At 37.5% G+C, this 22,113-nt stretch overlaps 1 protein-coding gene across 2 annotated transcripts in view; it reads right to left on the reverse strand.

The window, feature by feature from the left end:
* Positions 1-691: 691 nt before the first annotated feature.
* Positions 692-22,113, reverse strand: part of MTMR8 (myotubularin related protein 8) — a 120,178-nt gene continuing 98,756 nt past the window's right edge. Inside the window, exons 13-14 of one of the 2 annotated variants that reach the window (XM_050776904.1) lie at positions 10,885-11,011; positions 692-8,980 (exon numbers count right to left, since the gene is read on the reverse strand). In XM_050776904.1, coding sequence (XP_050632861.1) covers positions 8,456-8,980; positions 10,885-11,011 — 652 coding nt within the window. In that variant the 3' untranslated portion in view covers positions 692-8,455. Of the gene's footprint in view, positions 8,985-10,884; positions 11,012-22,113 lie in introns of both variants that reach the window. The other variant, XM_050776906.1, reaches the window with a different exon arrangement.

Consider the following 22,113-nt stretch of genomic DNA (forward strand, 5'->3'; position numbering starts at 1 on the left):
CAGGGCTGAAGGTAGGACGAGGCTGACTAATGCTTTTTGACTTTTTTATGTGCCAGGGACTTTACCAGGTAGTACTTTACATATTAGCTCTGTTAACTTGCATAACGACCCTGTGTGGTAGGTACAATTATCATTCCCATTTTATAGATAAGACGTCTGAGGCTGAGAGAGAGAAAATGACTTGCCCAAAACCACTGGGCTAGTGAATGGCAGAGACAGGACTAGAACCCAGGTCCCTCTGTGTTCCACCCACTGGAGGCCCAGATCACGTAGTCCCCAGAGAGGGAAGCTCTTTTGAGGCCTGGAGGAATAACCTCCAAATTCATGAGTGAGGTTGCTGGGAGAGGGGGTGGTGGGGGCAGGAGAGAAGGCCCTGAAAGGGGATGAAGAGCTTGGTCCGTAAACAGGTCTGTCCCCAATGTGAACGGACAAACTGATATACTGTCAGCACTCTTTTGTGAGTTAAGTTGGTGTCAGTCTTGCCCTCACAGCTGGTCACTGACAGTGCTCTTCAGAACCAGGTGCCCGGATACCTTTCTTGTCTTATTTTAACATCAACAGAGTATTTTAACCTATGTGCAGATTCTGTCTTTGTAAAGTGGTTCATCTGTTGAGGCTAGGTCAGTGTACCATTTTTGGAGGTATGCCATCTTTTCTTTTATTTGTAGCTAATACACAGGAACCTCACACATGCAAAAGACTGAAGGTTTTTAATTTTGGATAAAAAACACTGTATCGTCCAAACATTTACAAACTGTAACATAACTGCAGTAGAGGGCCAATGGGCTCTGTGGCACTGGACAAAACAACTGGCAGTGAACATCGTCACTGGGTCACACATCCATATCGCAGTGGTGTGACAGGCTTAAGATAACACATAACAGGGGATTAAAGTCAATCATTCACGCTGTTGTACCTTGGCAAGTTCAGACTTGAGCTGCTGTGACAGTGTCAGTCTGTAAACCTGGAGCTAATAAAAAGTCAGGTTCTCAAAGAACCTATATAGTTCAATTCTGAATTATACATCAGTTGCATGATCTTCATGCAGGTATGTGGCTGACATTAATGTATTACAGATAACACTGGTCATATACTTGAATCTTACTTTTAAAGCTGCCTGATAATATATCCCAGAGAAAAGGCCAATTGCTTCACTTTGGTTTGTATCTCTGGCTTGGCATGTCCCAAAGTACTCATTAAACTTAGCTGGACAATATCAAAGTAAGAGGCTTAGCACTAAAAGAGTTTCTCATTTCTTGGACAAATCCTCTTCATCTGAATGCCCAAATAACCTATGAGACCAGATGCTACTAAAGTTCTAGTACACACACACACACACACACACACACACACACACAGCTACACTATGAGCTATATTCCAAAAGGACTGAACTTGTTAGCTGTTCCTATGCCAGAGGCATTGTCAAACTATAATATACAACATGCTCTGTTTCAGAAGTAGAATATGTGCTCTGCATTCTCATTGGCATTCACAAAATGAAGAAACCACCCTGTCTGCAAATGCAAGTGAAGTGGAGACTTGGAGACACTTTATGTGAACTGGTATGGCCAAATGCATGTGAAGTGGGACCAGAAGATAAGGGTCTTTGAACAATGATTATTTATGATTTTGGTGCATGTTTCTCACCTGACAGGTGAGAAATCCAATGTTGCTTCAGCAAAAGAAGCAAAAGAAAGCTAAGGACTGATCTGCCTCAGGGACATGTTAAGGGGAGAGAATACCACCCATCATCCTTCACTCTCTAGAAGAAGAGAAAACCCAGGACTACATATCACAACAGAAAAATGTTGACAAAGAAAATACACAACTCATAGCATTCTTAAGGAGAGTTTCTACCAGTATAAAAGCCTTAAAAAGAAAATATAGTAGTCTCAGTACCACTTGGAAAAGACTTTTGGACCTTATTGTGAACAATTTAATCTCAAGGAGCACATGAAATTTTAAATAACTGGAATGCTGGTAATCATGGATAGGTATATACTCTTTTTGTTGAACTGGCCAGGTATGTTTCTGTATTATTCTCTTCCCCCGACCCTTCCCACCTCCTTCTCCACAACTGGGATTCTGTAAGGGCTGATGTAGAGCCCTCTAAAAAGTTAAGTATGAAACCATGAAAATGGTTGAAAGGTTAACAAAGCTGTGGAAGGGAAAAAAGCTTTCAGGTTACCCCCAATGCTTCAAAAAGCACCAAGAGACAGGACACCAGACTTAACATGGAAGCCATTGGTTTCACACATGCCAACTTCTCAGCATATGTTTGTTCAGTTTCTGCAAGACTCATGGGTCTAAATGAGACAGCTGTTTTCAAAGCACACTTCTCTTTTGTGAAAACAGTCACAAATCACAGAGAATGTAACATGCTTTTACTTGCATTGACATGTAAAGGAGACATGGGCTGCCAAGACTGGTGACAATACTAGTACTTCCTATTTCAGGGGAAGGCAAAGACTGTCAGTCCCACAGCCAGGGAATCAGAGAAGATGTTTTATAGGGCTTGAAAAGCACATTTTGCGTTTTTGTTTTTTGCTTTGGAAAAGTTTCTATGCCACCATCAAATACTCTGAAATCACAACTGCCTTTAAAAGGACGAGAAAACAAGAGTCCGTTATGACCTCACATCTTTCCATTTGTCTGTTACTGCCTGACACCCCAACCATTTCTTCACAGTATATTAAAACAAAAACAAAAACAAAAACAAAAACATAGGAACAGCATGTAAGGCTTAAGCCTTGTCTTTTTGTTTTTAAATGTGTACATCAAAAGGAAGGTTTTGATTTGGAACTTAGAATAAAGCAATCAGACTTGGTTGGAATCATATCTGCCTGTATCATACAAACAATTCTGAGAGTGAGATGCCTGAAGGTGAGGTAAAAATTTAGTTTAGAGATCACTAAATCATAAACATTGGAAAATAATAAAGTGAGAATTATCTTCCTAGGTATAAACCAATCTGGAGTACAGTAAGCCCCTTTTGAGAGGGATATTTTAATGTAAAGGTAATTTACGTTACCCTACACAATTGTTTAGAAAAAGTACACTTAATAAAATATGCTCATAGAAAGATTTCCCAATAGTATATCAAAGCCTAATTAGCATCAAGAAGAGTTGGGTGTTTAATAAAAGCCAGTATGTAACAAAGAACTAACATGATCATCTTTAGTTATTAAACTTCTCTTTCTACTAAATTAAGGCCAAGCTTAAATAGTTACCAATTAGGTTTGAAAAGCACCTCTTAAAAAGACTTGGATTCCTTTTTGGCTGGAAGTGTTCTGAGAAAGGTCTCACTTCCAGTGAAGTGTGAGGGGTATCTCAGACAAAAGGTGTTTCATGTATGTTGGCAGGCAATGACAACTGACTTGCTGGTAAATGAACATAATTTCTAAGGGTACTTTCCAAAGATACACATGTCTAATATATTCACCATAAGCTTTAGATTCTTTTAATTAGTTCTATATAGAGTTTCAGGTTTTCTTTCATAGAGCAAACCTTATTAGTGAATTTCTTCTTTAAAAAGTCAAACTGTTAGCTGTTATTTAAGTTTGTTATTTAAAATTGTTTTATTTATTACTGTGATAAATCTGTCATTCCATAAACTAAGTAAATAATTAATGCATTTTTAAAACGGTGGCCATGGTAGACTCTGAGCATGGCCACAAGCACAGGGACAGAGCCTGCCTCATGCTTAGAAAAGATAAGCAGTAACCCCAGGCCTGTGAAACTTGTGTAGAAAGCAGGCAGAGGTCAGATTAGTGGATGACAGTGGCAGGTGGTTAAATGCCTTCCTATTTAAGTAGAGTAGTCACATGAGAATGGAATTTCTGCTTGGGGAACTGGAAAGGTAGGACAGTGGGGGAAGGGAGTCACATTTCTTTCACAGGATAGGTGCTATATCAGAGTATGAAGTGAAAGCCATTAATAGATCATCTTTTCTAGTACTCCTGGCAACTTACCTTCAAGAGTCTCCTCACTATTGCTGGGCTCCTACCTATAGATAGCTAATCTGCTTTTAATAGTGTATAAATACCTGGATTCCATCTTTTTCTTCTCAGATTTTTATTTATTTATTTATTTATTTATTTATTTATTTTCCTATCTTGAACGCTTTGTTCTTCTTTTTTTTTTTTCCGTGGTGAACAGGTTTTATTTAGATAGAGTTTTCATGGCAAAGGGAAACAAAAGATATGGATAAACAAAATCTTTTCCCTAATACATAGTTCAGGTAACATTTTCTAATGTCTCATCTCTTGTTCCAACCAAACCACTGCAGAACATCTAAAAGTACAGCATCTGAATCCATAAATTTCCAATCTCATTCCTGGGGAAAGTGTAGAGTAGTAGCTGGTATTATTGGAACATATTAAAAATTTTGGGATTTTGTCACTGTGGGAGAAATGATTTTTCCAACTCTCTTTTGCCATTCAGGTCTTCAACAATGACCTGCCTCTCAAATATTCCTCTCCAGCTGAAGTTACCCAACCTTCTAAGACAACTAATTAGCCAAGGACCAATCACCTGAGGGCTAAAGTAATTATCAAGACTATATCAACTTGTTCCATGTATTAAATTAGATCACTGGAAAGCTACAGATCCCAAGTTACGGCCTTCTCACTGCATGACTTAATACTCTGTTGTTGAATTTTGAAGTTTAATGGTAAAGGTACAGCCATATGGAAAACATTGCATAAAACAACTGTGACATATAACTGCTTACTAGATAATCGGATGTCAAGAATATTAAGATATAAGAATTGTTGAAAGACAATACCTTAAAACTTTTTTTTCTAACGAGCTGGTACAAACCTTGTCTTAAGTAATGCAATCCATGTAACTCCTTACATTTCTTCTTTTGTCTTATTTTCTAATATTAACTGCAATTGCAGCAATCATCTTTACCTTAATTTTTCTGGAACACATATTTTACCCAACTGTTACTTGTATTAATTCTTATTTTAATGGTTCTTTTATATTTTTATTGGTTTTGATGAAGCCAGATCAAATCTAATTTGGATTTAGAAAGGTATAAATAATAGATAAAACCTGCCTACTTTCTTCTTTGTTGTCTTTGAAAGTTGATGGAGGGTTATTTTTTGAATTAGAGTATTTTTCACATCAGGAAAACAAAATTAGCTAGGTGTCTGGGTTAGGATGGGGTATCATGGGTATAGCAGAGAAAGAATGGAATAGTTCACTCTAACTTACGCAGAGAGAGAATGGAATAGTTCACTCTAACTTAGGCCAAGATTGATTTTCTGAAATGGCTTTGGAAATATGCTACCTTTCCAACACTATAGCTCCCTCTTCGGCATTGAAAAGTCTTAGGTTAACTTTATAAAAACGTGACTTATACTCCTGGTTTAACAACAGCCTGTATATATATATCTTTTAGGATTACTTTGCAGATGGGACATAGGTAAAAAAGCATGGACTGAAGTGAGAAGATGAATGACAAGGGTGTGAACCCTCAGGCACCATTATTTTAGACGGTCTTTCAGTGATCAGTGACTATGATGAGGAAACAGTCTTAGCAGTGAGAGAGGTCTTAGAGAAGATTTAGGTTCTCTTGTTTCTTTTGTGTGTGTGTGTGTGTGTGTGTGTGTGTGTGTGTGTGTGTGTGTGTGTGAGATAGAGTTTTGCTCCTGTCACCCAGGCTGGAGTGCAGTAGCGTGGTCTCGACTCACTGCAACCTCCGCCTCTGGGGTTCAGCGCTTCTTGTGCCTCAGCCTCCTAAGTGGCTGGGATTACGGGCACCCACCACCACACCTGGCTAATTTTTATATTTTAATAGAGACAAGGTTTCACCATGTTGGCCAAGCTGGTCTCCAACTCCTGACCTCAGGTGATCCACCCGCCTCGGCCTCCCAAAATGCTGGGATTACAGGCGTGAGCTACCACGCTTGGCCTAGGTTCTCCTGTTTCTCTTTCTTCCTTTGCGGCCAGGCTCTTCTCAGATTTTTAAATCCAACTGTAAAACCAAAAGGTGTTTTGTGTTGAGAATAAATAGGTGATTTTCATGCAGTCTTTTTTTTTTAAGTTCTGTATATTTTATATGTAAGTAATAATGTGGCATGTTAGGGAATAAATATATCAAAGACCAAACAAACTGGCCTCACAGATTTTGAGACTGAAATCAATCCCATGGCCTTAGATAATTAACAAAATAATCCAGTCTTTTAAAAATGCTGTTTTCACCTTTGGAAATACCAGAGTTGTGGTTTACTACTTCTAGTATAGAATTATATTGAAAAGACCTTCCTTTCACTATTGATTAATTTTGTTTTTGATCTAAGAAATAAGATTAGGTACTATGTACTGTACCTGTACAGATCTTTAGGAATAAATCAAGACTCTTCAGTCTTTTATAGAATTTGCAAAAACTACTACATCTTGTCATTTACCTTTTTACTTTCTTCTCTGAAAACACACTCTATCCAGAACATCATGCTAATTAATAAACTGCAAAATGCAGATTGAGATATGGGAGAAAGATCTGGGAGCAAAATCCAGAATGGCTCACTGGTGGCAGATTGGTACCGTCATCCTTTTTGGCAACTTCCTTCACAAAGCCAGGAGTAGATGTAGCCTCCAGATCAAAACGGTGTGCACAAACCCCATTTTTTTTTTCCAAAAGAAGTCAAATGACAACTGGCAACATCTGATGATTTAGGTTATATAAAGCAAGGACTAAATCATGGAAAGAGGAGGACCAGCGAGATAAAAAAAGGAAATCATCTTGATGCTTTAAAATTATAGGATCAAGGTAGCTATCAAGAACATGTAAGTAAAATATGGCCTTTATTTATTAATGGGGAAGACCCAAATAAATTAAGAGTTCTTTAAAAACAAAAAATTAAAAATTTACCAAGAGGAAGTAAATAGAAAAATGACTCCTGTTTACATATAAAAAAAGACAACCAAGATGATTTAGAGTTCTTCCACTAAAGAGGATATTTTGGGTCTACAGTTTAGCTAGGGATAAGAAATCAAGGAGCTATCCTGGCACTCCTCTCCTACATTTAAATTAAACCCTTAAAAGGTTCCTCTTTCTCTCAAAGAAAAGCACCTAATGAGGTAATCCTTTAGATATTTCTACGTGCACAACTGGATGTGATAATCAAGGGATGCCTCTTTAAGTCATCTAATTTTTTAGCTTAAGCCAAATATAGAGTATTTGGAACAGACATTTTGGGTGAGGACCTGGATTCTGTTGGTATTAAGAGTTCTGGAATTGCTGAGAATATACAGAGCATGACCTAAACTGACTGAGGCCTATCCTACTCTCAGTATGTGGAAGTAGCAAAATCATGACTGAATATCCAATAGGACAGATGAAAAACCCATCAAGTATATCAACCCCTAGGAGAAAAGCTGGTGTTTAAATAAAAATACATCCCTTTCCCCAGGAGTATCTGGATCTGCTATCAGAATGGACTTTTTTCAAAACTGTACATTAGCACAAGGTGATAAACCTACCAGATTTAAAAGTAGTGCCAATTGTGTCTAAAAAATCCACAAACCTCATGAGATATCTAGATAAGCAAAACCATTTGTCTTCATAAAAAGACCTAAAAAGGGTCCTATTTTCCACAAAACCAGATGGGCACACAGACCATGTCTCAGTCTGAGTCTGAAGCACTGAGATTTTCAGTTACTTCCTGAACTGATGCAATTAATGTTACTAATTCAAACCCCATTAATTTGAAATTTATAATTTTAGACTGTAGTGGATTCAAGTTTACCTATGGACTATCTATGAAAAAGGGAATTGGCTAAGTATTATAACAAGACCTAGCTGGCGTGTGGGTTGGGGAAAGCATGTGTTGTAACTTAAGAAAACTTTCCTTATATATTTCAAACCACCAAGCACTCATGCACTCATGCTAACAATTAAGCATCATTTTGATTTCCTTTTCAGGAAAACATTATATGTCTCCATTGGCAATAATGTTAGCTAATATCCCATGACTAAGCATACCTGAAAGTAAGATTTTCTTTTAATATATTCTGCAATTCAGTTACCTGCTGTATACCATCTCTCCATACCCTCAAAAGGGTCATTATTGACCACTGTGACAATATTTCCACTTCACTCTCACATTACAGCAGTTAGGATAGAAAATAGGGGCGGTCGATCATTAAGGAAAACAGACAGTAGAACCAGCTTAATATGTGTCTCACCTGAGAGGCAACATTTCTATAGTTAAATCCCATTTTAGAACAATAACATATTCTTTCTCTTGCCTACACTCTGTACTGCTTAATATGAACATATTGGTCACTTAATCAGTAAAGTAATTCCCTTCCAGACTTAAGTGGGGAGAGGGATGCCTTGGCTTCACTCACTTAAACCAATTGGAAAAGCAGCATAGCCCTCTCTGGGACAAGAATCATTGTAGCTGCTGTAGGTATACCTAGCATGGAAGATGAGTAACTAACTCACTGATGCTTGGAGTAGTCTGCCTCCTTGGTGCTGGCCTTGGAGATGCCTGTGTCCCCCAAGATGCCCATGTCCCCAGAGAAACCCCTGGCCTCAGAAATACCCATGTTTCCAGATATGTCAGTGGCCTCAGAGATATCCATGGCCCCACAGATTCCTAAGTCTTCGGAGAAGCCCATAGTCTCAAAGGTGCTCATGTCTCCAGAGATGCCCATGGCCTCAGAGATGCCTGTCCCTCCAGAGATGCCCACATCCCCAGAGATATTTATGGCCCTAAGGCTGCTCACAATCTCACAATGGTTATGGTGGAGGTCTGCACACTGGCTTTTTACTTGATCCATCTGAGCTCGGAGGCCTCCTTCCCTGGAGAGGGTGCCATTCTCCATCAAGGTATTCAGGTCTCCATCGATACCCATGAAGCCAAGAGGATTGGTCAAAGGACTTCCCAGATGCTGGGATAATAAGTTTCCTAATTGAGTGCAGGTACAGATCTCTTCTGGTGGCTCATCACGGGCTTTTAGTTTCTGCCTCAGGAGCAAGAAAGGGTTAAGAAGAATTAGAAACAGGAGAAAAACTAGGCAAACATCACCTTGATCTGCAGAGATCCTATTGCTGTCACTTATAATGGTAGCAAATGACCTTTTGCTCGACCCCTCCCCCACAACATCTTTCCCTCATCACATGCCATAGTACTTTAGAAGCCCTACCATTGAAGAATCTCAAAGGTCTTATATCTATAAAAGTCCTCTTTTATGATAAGTGCAATTTTGTTCATGGGATGGGGAGAGGGCGGGGGAATAGATCACTAATATTTATTGAATACTTCTATGTGCTAGGCACTTTACACACAGTATTTCCGTTTATCCTTATAATAAACCTATTAGTTTAGGTATTAGCTATATTTTACAGATGAAGAAACTGAGGCTCAGAGAAGTTAAGTAAGTCACCCAAATTTGCACATGTACGAAGTAAACAACTAGGATCTGACCCTGCATCTACCTAATGCCAAAGTCTATGACCTGTCATCTACCTCATGCTACCTCTAACAGATATTTTCACTTTCAGAGATAATATAATGATTCACTGATACTTTACAACAGTGATTCTTTGGGGTCATAAGTCCCCATTGAAAACGTGATGAAAATTATGGACCTTCTCTTCAGAAAAATGCATACATTTTTCTGAAGGTGATGGGGGGAGTCTTTTAAATTTTCATTTTGTACCTTATTATATTCTGTATTTTCTAACTTTACACTTATATTGTCTTTTAAAAAAAGTAAACAGGGTTATCTGGGTGATACTATCAGCCATTTTTGTTTTTCTGCTCTGTATTAAAAAAAGAAAGTTAATAACACACATACATAACAACACATACACACTTCAAAAAGAAGTCTTTCCAGAGTGATCTGAGTCTATGTGAAATGAATCTGATTCTCTCTCAGGAGTCAGGCAGGGATAAGTGAGAGGGCTGGGTCAAGAATAGGGCACCTTCCCTGAGGGCCTTGTGGAAGAATCTGCTAGTAGCTAAAAGAGGAGCCCTAAGAAGAAGTTTCTCTACTACATCTAATCTACTGAAGACTGGGCCTTCTCGGGGATGCATGCTTCCTACGATTTTAAGTTATGCTTTAGTTCGCCCTCCCACCTTTTTTTCAAATGGAACCAAGTAACTGGCTGTTGCCTCCCAAGAGGACATTAAAAAGTTTGGGATCTGATGTAATCACAACACATTTATTTTCACAATAAAATGACATTTGTTTACTTACAGGAAGCAGAAAAGCTATGCCTTATCTGGCTTAAAGTGGGTTCACATCCAGTTCCTAAATAGCACACCATTTCCAATAATTCTTTTCTAAGAGGTACCTTTCCCCTGTCCTTCAAACAAACCCTTAGGGATCCCTACATTTCATAAGCAGCTCAGTTTATGAAATCAACAAGAAATAATTTTTGAGTTCTGTAACCTGTAATTAAAAAACAAGTGTCCAACATGGTCACTCAATAAGCTGAGTTTGCAGTCTACATGGGAAGGAAATAAGAACCTTCTTTTATAAGATTTTTAATTGGAAAACAGCAATTGCACTGTTCTTATCAGTATACCCAAGATGTTATATTTATTCTCTTGATGGATAACAAATGCTATGTGATTTCCCTAGTCATTCCCTCTTGTTCCTCCTACTCATTCCATCCAGATCCAAAAAGAGATAAAGAGAACAACTTTACTTGTTTATCTAGTTGAGTGACATATTTACCACATTTTGGGAAGTAAGAAAAGGAGTTATGCTGAAAGCTTTGTAGACACGGGACACATGAAAAGCCAAAGAGTATAAAAAAGCCAGTCAGGGAGCTTTCCACAAGTATCAATTCAACTCCAAGCAGGCTGGACCTACCCAGAATGGGCAAGAAGATCTCTCTTTGGGACTTTTCTCCTCACCTTTTCTAGTTCATGCACATCTGTCTCCAGCATTGCTCTCTGTTTCTTAATTTCCAGGAGGTTCTCTAGTATACTCTGCTTGGCCTGCAGCCCTTTGTCAAAGCGGTTATACATCCCACACCAGAACCTCAAATAGACAAAAAGGGTGGGGGGGGGGGGGAAGTGGGTTAGTTTAGCTGGAGTGATTGATTACCAATGTTTTCCTTGTGCCAAGAAAATATTAGCCTAGTAGGTGGGAAGATCTCATGAGTACTGTAATTTGATGACATTAAAAAGAATGGACATGCTCATAATTGGAAAGAGTAAAGATACCAGCAGAAAAATCTCAGGTGAAGGAGACCCTTTAGACTTTAGCAAACTTGAGGTTCTTTTAAACAATCAAATTATGCTTTTACTTTGAGATAATTATAGACTCACATGTAGTTTTATGAAATAATAAGGGAGAGGAGTGACATCACCAAGATGGCAGAATAGGAAGCCCTGGACTCTCCTTCCCCCAATGGATACACTAATTTAATTGCAACACAAGGATCAATTCCCTTTATGAGAAATCCAGCAACTCATGGAGAGGCTTCTGCAGCCTGGATAAGTATGAAACCAACCAGATTGTAAATAAAACATCTGTAGAAAAAGCAGAAACATCCACTCATCATAATCCCTACTCCCAGCACAGTGCCATAGGATCAGGAGGAAACCCCCATTCCCAGCTTCTACCTCAGAATGGAAGAAGCTGGACTGCACATCTAACATCCCAACTTCTCCAGGTGCCACCTGAAAGACCGGCTTCTTTCTCACCTATTTCAAAGAGTTGAAAGGGTCTGGCATGTGATAGTATCCGGAGGGCTACAGAGAAGAAAGTGGCAGTTTCAACTAGCATGTAGGCATGTACCACAGCTCCTGTACCTGGCTCAACACAGGGTAGGGGGAAAATCCCAGTTCCCAGCTTCTCCCTGGGAAGGGGAAAAGTTGGAACATGCACCCAGCATTCTAAATTCTCCAGGATCTACCAAGGGAATGGCTTTTGTGCCACCTGCCTAGGAGCATTGATGAAACTGGACATACTCTGGATGCCTGGGGGACACTAATAACAAAGACAGCAGTTTAAACTAGGACAATGGGTTGAAAGGCCCACAGAAGCTCTGGCTTGGTTGGCTGGTGAATGTCTTCTCCTATACAAGGCCAATTCATATGACTGGGAGTGATAGTGGATTTTTCTAATGTGGAGAAAAAGGGTAACACAATCTGAACAAAGAAAGAAGCTAAAACTCCAGAAAGTGACTCTAATGAAAATATATGAATGACCCGACATAGAACTCAAAGTATCCCTCATGGAAAATCTCAACAAGCTCAGGAGAACAATCCATAAACAAAGTGAAAATTTCAACAAAGAGACAGAAAATGTAAAAGAATAGGCAGATGTCTTAAAGCTGAAGAATACAATAACTGAAGTAAAGAATCCAATAGAGGAGTTCAACAACAGACTAGAGCAAGCAGAAAAAAGACTAAGCAGACTCAAACACAGATTATATGTCATTATCCAGTCAGAGGGACACAAAGCAAAAAGAATAAAAAAATAAATAAAATAGCTTAAGGGACCTATGGGACACCATTAATTAGCAGACCAATATATGCATTATGGGAGTCCCAAGAGAAGATAGGAAGGACTAGAAATCTTATTTAAAGAAATAATGACTGAAAACTCTCTAAATCTGGGGTAGGAAATGGATATCCAGATCTAGGAAGCCAAAATGACCCAAATACGATGAATCTAAAGAAATCCACACTGAGACATATGATAATCAAATTGTCAAAAGTCAAAAACAGAATTTTGAAAGCAGTAAGATAAAACCAACTTGTCATATGCAGGAAAATCCATTAGGACCATCAGCAGACATCTCAGCAAAAAAACCTTTCAGGTCAGAATAGAGTAGAGAGTGGGATAATATATTCAAAGAGCTGAAGGAAAACTAAAACTATGAACCAATAATGATATATGTAGCAAAACTGTTCTTCAAAAACTAAAGAGAGAACACGACTTTCCCAGACAAACAAAAGCTAAGGGAGTTCATTACCACTAGACCTGCCTCACAGGAAATCTAAAGGGAAGTCTTCTCTTTAGATTGAAAGGGAAATGAAAATGAAAACAAAAATGAAAGAATGCTAAATAGCAACACAGTAGCATAAAAAAGTATAAAAGTTGTTGGTGAAGGTAAGTATATAAACTAATAAAGAATACTATATTACTGTAATGATTGTGGGTAAGTCACTTTTAATTGTAGTATAAAGTTTTTAAAAAGTATTAACATAATTATAAAGTATGCCAATGAATATACAATATAAATAGATGTAAACTTTGACATGAATAACATAAGGGAGAAGAAGAAAACGTGTAATGTGTGCATAATTGAAGTTAAGTTGTTACTTGCTTAAGACAAGAGTGTTAGACTGTTAGATATTTTATGTAAGCCCCATGGTAGCTACAAAGGAAATACCTACAGAAGTTAAAAAAAAAAAAAAAAAAAAAAAGTGAAACAAATCAAAGCATAAACTAAACAAACAAACAAACAAAACAAACAAAACATAAAGGAAGAGAGCAAGAAATGAAAAGAGGAACAACAACAAAATCCCTACAAGGCAAACAGAAAACAATGAACAAAATGGCAACAGTAAATCATCCCCTATCAATAATTACTTGAAATATATTCATAGAGTAAACTCCTCAATAAAAATACACAGAAAGACTGAATAGTTTAAGAAAAATATCCTGTTATATGCTGTCTATAAGAGACTCACTTTAGATTTAAGGGCACACATAGACTGAAAGTGAAGAGATAAAAAAAGATATTCCATGCAAATTGTAACTTAGAAAAAGAAAAAATGCACGTGTGGCAATAGTAATATCAGACAAAATGAACTTTAAGTCAAAAAATGTCACTGAGACAATGAAGAATTTTATATAATTATGGAAGAATCAATACACCAGGAAAATATAACAATTATAAATATATATGCATTCAACATCAGAGTACCTAAATATGTAAAGCAAACACTGATGGAACTGATGGGAGAAACAGACAAAAATACAGTAATAGATTACTTCGATACTCTACTTTCAATTATGGATAGAAAAATCAGAGAAAGAAATCAAAAAACAAATAGCAGACTTGAACAACTCTATGGAACAAATGGACCTAATAGATATACAGAATATTCAACCCAGTAACAGTACAATACACATTCTTTTCAAAAGTACATGTAACATTCTTCAAGGTAGATCACATGTTAGGTCATAAAATAGAGCTTATCAAATTTAAGAAGATTAAAATCATACCAAGTATTTTTTTCTGTTCACAATGGAATGAAACTAGAAATCAATAGCATAAAGGAAACCTGGAAAGTTAAAAAATGTATGGAAATTAAAAAAACACACTCTTAACCAGTGGGTCAAAGAAGAAATCAAAAGGGAAATTGGAAATTATCTTGAAACAAACAAAACCACAACATACCAAAATATGTAGGATGCAGCAAAGGCAGTACTAAGAAGGAAATTTATAAGCTCAGCTATTACAGAAAACGGTATGGAGGTTCGACGAAAAATTAAAAATGGAAGTACCATATGATCCAGCAATCCCACTTCTGGGTAGAGGAACTGAAATCAGTATTTTGAAGAAATATCTGCACTCTCATGTTCATTCTGGCATTATTCACAAAAGTCAAGATATGGACTCAACCTAAGAGTCCATCAATAGATGACTGAATAAAGAAAATGTGATATATATACATAATGGAATACTATTCTACCTTAAAAAAGAAATAAATGCTGTCATTTGTGACAACATAGATGGAACTGGAGGACACTATGTAAGTGAAATAAGCCAGACACAGAAAGACAAAAACTCTGTTCTCACTTATACGTGGAAGCTAGAACGATCAAACTCATAGAAACAGAGAGTAAAATTGTGGTTATCAGAGGTTGAGATAGGAGAGAATGGGGAGATGCTGGCCAAAGGGTAGAAAGATGCAGTTAGATAAAAGGAATGAGGTTTTGAGGTCTTCTGCCCAGCATGCTGACCATGGTTGACAATAATGTATTGTATATTTCAAAATTGAAGAGAGTAAATTTCAACTGTCTCACCACAAAAAATGATGGCTAAATGAGGTGATGGATATGTTAATTAGCTTGATTTAATCATTCCTCATTTTATTAATATATCAAAACATCACACTGTACACCTGAAATATATACAATTATGACTGGCCAATTAAAAATATTAATAAAAAGAGAAATTTATAGTGATAAATTATAGTGATAATTTATAGTGATACTAAAAAAGAAGAAAGATCTAAAATGAAAAACCTAACTTTATATCTCAGGAACTAGGAAAAGAACAAACTAGCCCAAAAGTAGTGGAGGAAGGAATAATAAAGACTAGAGAAGAAATAAAAGAACTAGTGAATATAAAATCAAAGAAGCTAAGAGGTGACTCCATCTCAAAAAAAAAAAAAGAAGCTAAGAGGTGAGGCCAGATGCAGTGGCTCACTCTTATAATCCCAGCACCTTGGGAGGCCAAGGCAGGAGAATTGTTTGAGGCCAGAAGTTCAAGAACAGCCTGGACTACACAGAGAAACCCCACCTCTACAAAAAAATTTAGAAAACAGCACATGCTTGTAGTCCCAGCAACTTGGGAGCTGAGTTTGAAGGACTGCTTGAGCCTTGTCCTGTCTGCAGCCAGGCCAGCAGAGTGAGTCTCTGTAAAACAAACAAACAAACAAACAAAGAAACTAAGAGGTGTTTATTTTTCAGAAAAAAAAATTCCAAAATTGATAAAACTTTAGCTAGACTAATAAATAAATAAAATCAGAAATGAAAAAGGAGACATTACAACTGATGTAACAAAAATTTAAAAGATCATAAAGACAACAATGTACCAATAAATTGGATAACCTAGAATAAATGGATAAATCCTTAGAAACATACAACCTACCAAGACTGAATCACAAAGAAAAACTGAACAGACTAATATTGACTAAAGAAATTGAATCACGAATCAAAAACCTCCCAGCAAAGAAAAGCCCAGGGCTAGAGGCTTCACTGAAGAATTCTCCCAAATATTTAAAGAATTAATGCTTTTTAAATTGTGTCTATTTGATTCTTCTCTCTTTTCTTCTTTATTAGTCTGGCTAGTAGTCTATCTATTTTGTTGATCTTTTGAAAAAACCAGCTCCTGGACTCATTAATTTTTTTGAAGGGTTTTTCATGTCTCTATCTCCTTCAGTTCTGATCTGATCTTAGTTACTTCTTGTCTTCTGCCAGAATTTGTTTGCTCTTGCTTCTCTAGTTCTTTTAGTTGTGATGTTAGGGTGGTGATTTTAGATCTTTCCTGCTTTCTCCTGTGGGCATTTAGTGCTACAAATTTCCCTCTAAAGGCAGGTTTAGCTGTGTCCCAGAGATTCTGGTATGTTGTGTCTTCGTTCTCATTGGTTTCAAAGAACTTATTTATTTCTGCTTTAATTTCATTAATTACCCAGTAGTCATTCAGGAGCAGGTTGTTCAGTTTCCATGTAGTTGTGCAGTTTTGAGTGAGTTTCTTAATCCTGAGTTCTAAATTGATTGCACAGTGGTCTGAGAAACTGTTTGTTATGATTTCCGTTCTTTTGCATTTGCTGAGGAGTGTTTTACTTCCAATTATGTGGTCAATTTTAGAATAAGTGCAATGTGGTGCTGAGAAGAATGTATATTCTGTTGATTTGTGTTGGAGAGTTCTGTAGATGTCTATTAGTTCGGCTTCGTCTAGAACTGAGTTCAAGTCTCATTGCTCCATCTAATATTGACAGTGGGGTACTAAAGTCTCCTGCTATTATTGTATGGGAGTCTAAGTCTCTTTGTAGGTCTCTAAGAACTTGCTTTATGAATCTAGGTGCTCCTGTATTGGGTGCATATAAATTTAGGATAGTTAGTTCTTCTTGTTGCATTGATCCCTTTACCATCATGTAATGCCCTCCTTTGTCTTCTTTTTTGACCTTTGTTGTTTTAAGACTGCTTTTTTTTAAATTTATTTTTTATTTTTTGCTTTCCATTTGCTTGGTATATATTCCTCCATTCCTTTATTTTGAGCCTATGTGTGTCTTTGCATGTGAGAGGGGTCTCCTGAATACAGCACACCAATGGCTCTTGACTCTTTATCCAATTTGCCAGGGGGCATTTAGCCCATTTACTTTAAGATTAATATTATTATGTATGAATTTGATCCTGTCATTATGATGCTAGCTGGTTATTTTGCCTGTCAGTTGATGTGATTTCTTCATAGTGTCGATGGTCTTTACCATTTGGCATGTTTTTGCAGTGGCTGGTACTGGTTGTTCCTTTCCATGTTTAGTGCTTCTTTCAGGAGCTCTTGTAGGGGAGGCCTGGTGGTGACAAAATCTCTCAGCATTTTCTTGTCTGTAAAGGAGTTTATTTCTCCTTCACTTATGAAGCTTAGTTTGGCTGGATATGAGATTCTGGGTTGAAAATTCTTTAAGAATGTTGAATATTGGCCCCCACTCTCTTCTGGCTTGTAGGGTTTCTGCAGCGAGATCCGCTGTTAGCCTGATGGGCTTCCCTTTGTGGGTAACTCGACCTTTCTCTCCCTTAACATTTTTTCCTTCATTTCAACCTTGGTGAATCTGACGATTATGTGTCTTGGTGTTGTTCTTCTCGAGGAGTATCTTTGTGGTGTTCTCTGTATTTCCTGAATTTGAATGTTGGCCTGTCTTGCTAGGTTGGGTAAGTTCTCCTGGATAACATCCTAAAGAGTGTTTTCCAACTTGGTTCCATTCTCCTCATCACTTTCAGGTACACCAATCAAATGTAGGTTTGGTCTTTTCACATAGTCCCATATTTCTTGGAGGCTTTGTTCGTTTCTTTTCATTGTTTATTCTCTAATCTTGTCTTCATGCTTTATTTCATTAAGTTGATCTTCAATCTCTGATATCTTTTCTTCCGCTTGGTCAGTTCAGCTACTGATACTTCTGTATGCCTCATGAAGTTCTCGTGCTGTGTTTTTCAGCTCCATCAGGTCATTTATGTTCTTCCTTAAACTGGTTATTCTAGTTAGTAATTCATTTAACTTTTTTTCAAGGTTCTTAGCTTCCTTGAATTGAGTTAGAATATGCTCCTTTAGCTCAGAGGAGTTTGTTGTTACCCATCTTCTGAAGCCTACTTCTGTCAATTCATCAAACTCATTCTCCCTCCCATTTTATTCCCTTGCTGGCAAGGAGTTGTGATCCTTTGGAGGAGAAGAGGTGTTCTGGCTTATGGAATTTTCAGCCTTTTTGCGCTGGTTTTTCCTCATCTTTGTGAATTTATCTACCTTTGGTTTTTGAAGCTGGTGAGCTTCAGATGGGGTTTCTCTGTGGATGTCCTTTTTGTTAATGTTGATGATATTTCTTTTGCTGTTCTGTTTTTTTTTTTTTTTTGACGGAGTCTCACTCTGTCCTCCAGGCTGGAGTACAATGGTGAGATCTCAGCTCACTGCAACCTCTGCCTCCTGGGTTCAAGTGATTCCCCTGCTTCAGTCTCCTGAGTAGCTGGGACTACAGGTGGGCGCCACCACGTCTAGCTAATTTTTTGTATTTTAGTAGAGACAGGGTTAAACCATGTTCATCAGGCTGGTCTTGAACTCCTGACCTTGTGATCCACCTGCCTCAGCCTTCCAAAGTACTGGGATTACAGGCATGAGCCACCGTGAACAGCCAATGTTGATGCTATTTCTTTCTGTTTGATAGTTTTCCTTCTAACAGTCAGGCCCCTCTGTTGCAGGTCTGCTGGAGTTTGCTGGAGGTCCACTCCAGACCCTATTTGCCTGGTTATCACCAGTGGAGTCTGCAGAATAGCAAAGATTGCTGCCTGTTCCTTCCTCTGGAAGCTTTGTCCCAGAGGGGCACCTGCCAGATGCCAGCCAGAGCTCTCCTGTATGAGATGTCTGTTGACTCCTGCTGGGAGGTATCTCCCAGTCAGGAGGCATGGGGGTCATGGACCCACCTGAGGAAGCAGTCTGTCCCTTAGCAGAGCTCAAGCACTGTACTGGGAGATCCACTGCTCTCTTCAGAGCTGGCAGGCAGGAATATTTAAGTCTGATGAAGCTGTGCCCACAACCGCCCCTCCCCCCCAACACTTCTCAAATTATTTCAAGAAATCAAAAAGGAGGGCATGCTTCCAAACTCATTTTATGTTAGCCAGAGTTACCCTTATACCAAAGAAAATTATAGGCTAATATTGCTGATATTGAATATAGATGCAAAAATCTTCATGAAAATACTAGCAAACTGAATTCAACAGGACATCAAAAGGAACGTATACCACCATCAAGCACAATTTATCCCTGCAATGCAAGGATAATTCAACATGTGCAAATTAATTAATATGAGACACCACATTAACAGAATGAAAGATAAAAATTACATGATTACCTCAATAGATGCAGAAAAAATGTGGCAAAATTCAATCCTCTTTCATAATAAAAACTCAGTAATTTAGGTATGGGAGGGATTTATCTCAACACAATAAAGTGTATATATTACAAACACACAGTAAACATCATACTCAATGTTGAAAGACTGAAAGCTTTACCTTTAAGATTGGGAATAAGACAAGAAAGCCTGCTTTCACTAAACCTAAGCATGCAGGTAAGAGACTTATACACAATAAACTACAAAACATTGTTGAAAGAAATTAAAGATGATACAAATGAATAGAAAGACATTCCCTGTTCATGAATTGAAAGACTTAATATTGTTAAGATGTCAATACTACCCAAAGGGATTTACAGATTTAATGCAGTTTCCATCAAAATCACAATGGTGGTTTTTTATAGAAATGGAAAAAATACATCCTAAAATTTATATGGAATTGCAAGTCACTCTGAATAGCAAAAACAATCTTGAAAAATAAGACAAAGTTGCAGGTCACACACTTCTTGACTTCAAAACATATTATTAAGCTACAGTAATCAATACAATATGGTACTGGCATGAAGACACACATATGGACCAATGGAATAGAACAGAGAACCCAGAAATAAACCATTGCATATACAATGAAATGATTTTTGATAACAGTGCCAAAATAATTCAATGCAGAAAGGACAGTCTTTCAAAGAAATAGGTGCTGGGAAAACTTTATATCCACATGCAAAAGAATGAAATAGAAATGAATAAATTCCTGGACACATACACCCTCACAAGACTAAACCAGGAAGAAGTTGAATTATTGAACAGACAAATAACAAGTTCTGAAATTGCAGCAGTAATAAATAGGCTACCAACTAAAAAAAGCCCAGGACCAGATGAATTCACAGCCAAATTCTACTAGAGGTACAAAGAGGAAATGGTACCATTCCTTCTGAAACTATTCCAAACAATTGAAAAGGAGTGACTTCTCCTTAACTCACTTTATGAGGCCAGCATCATCCTGATAGCAAAACCTGGCAGAGACACAACAAAGAAAGAAAACTTCAGGCCAATATCCCTGATGAACATCGATGCAAAAATCCTCAATAAAATACTGGCAAACTGAATCCAGTAGCACATCAAAAAGATTATCCACCACAATCAAGTCGGCTTTATCTCTCAGAGGCAAGGCTGGTTCAACATACACAAATCAATAAACGTAATTCATCACATAAACAGAATCAATGACAAAAACCACATAATTATCTCAATAGATGCAGAAAAGGCCTTCAATAAAATTCAACGTCCTTCATGTTAAAAACTCTCAATAAACTAGGTATTGATGGAACGTATCTCAAAATAATACGAGTTATTTATGACAAACCCACAGCCAATATCATACTGAATGGGCAAAAGCTGGAAGCATTCCCTTTGAATACAGGCACAAGACAAGGATGCCCCCTCTCACTACTCCTATTCAACATAGTATTGGAAGTTCTGGCCAGGGAAATCAGGCAAGATAACGAAATAAAGCGTATTCAAATAGGAAGAGAGGAAGTCAAATTGTCTCTGTTTGCAGATGACATGATCCTATATCCAGAAAACACCATCGTCTCAGTCTAAAAGCTCCTTAAGCTGATAAGCAACTTCAGCAAAGTCTCAGGATACAAAATCAATGTGCAAAAATCTCAAGCATTGCTATACCACCACCAAAAAATAGACAAGCTGAGAGTCAAATCATGAATGAACTTCCATTCACAATTGCTACAAAGAGAATACAATTCCTAGGAATACAGCTAACAAGGGATGTGAAGGCCCTCTTCAAGGAGAACTAGAAACCACTGCTCAAGGAAATGAAAGAGGACACGAACAAATGGAAAAACATTTCATCCTCATGGATAGGAAGAATCAGTATCATGAAAATGGCCATACTGCCCAAAGTAATTTAGAGATTCAATGCTATTCCCATCAAACTACTATTGACATTTTTCATAGAATTAGAAATAACTACTTAAAAATTCATATGAAATAAAAAAAAAAAACAGCCCATATAGCCAAGACAATCCTAAGCAAAAAGAACAAAGCTAGAGGTATCACACTAGTTGACTTCAAACTATACTACAAGGCTATACAGTAACCAAAACAGCATGGTACTGGTACCAAAACAGACACATAGACCAATGAAACAGAATAGAGATCTCATAAATAACACCACACATCTACTACCATCTGATCTTCGACAAACCTGACAAAAGCAAGTAATGGAGAAAGGATTCCCTATTTAATAAAAGGTGCTGGGAAAACTGGCTAGCCATTTGCAGAAAACTGAAACTGGAGCCCTTCCTTATACCTTATACAAAAATTAACTCAAGATGGATTAAAGACTTAAATGTAAAACACAAGACCATAAAAACCCTAGAAGAAAATCTAGGCAATATCATTCAGAAAATAGGCATGGGCAAAGACTTTATGATGAAATTGCCAAAAGCAGTTGCAACAAAAACTAAAATTGACAAATGGGATCTAATTAAACCAAAGAGCCTCTGAACGGCAAAAGAAACTATCATCAGAGTGAACAGACAACCTACAAAATGGGAGAAAATTTTTGCAATCTCCCCATCTGACAAAGTTCTAATATCCAGAATTTACAAGGAATTTAAACAAATTTACAAGGAAAAAAACAACTCCATCAAAAAGTGGGCAAAGGACATGAACAGACACTTAAAAAAAAAAAAAGATATTTATGTGGCCAACAAACATATGAAAGAAAGCTCAACATCACTGATCATTAGAGAAACA

The sequence above is a fragment of the Macaca thibetana genome, chromosome X (genome assembly GCF_024542745.1).
Source record: "Macaca thibetana thibetana isolate TM-01 chromosome X, ASM2454274v1, whole genome shotgun sequence".
Lineage (NCBI taxonomy): Eukaryota > Metazoa > Chordata > Mammalia > Primates > Cercopithecidae > Macaca > Macaca thibetana.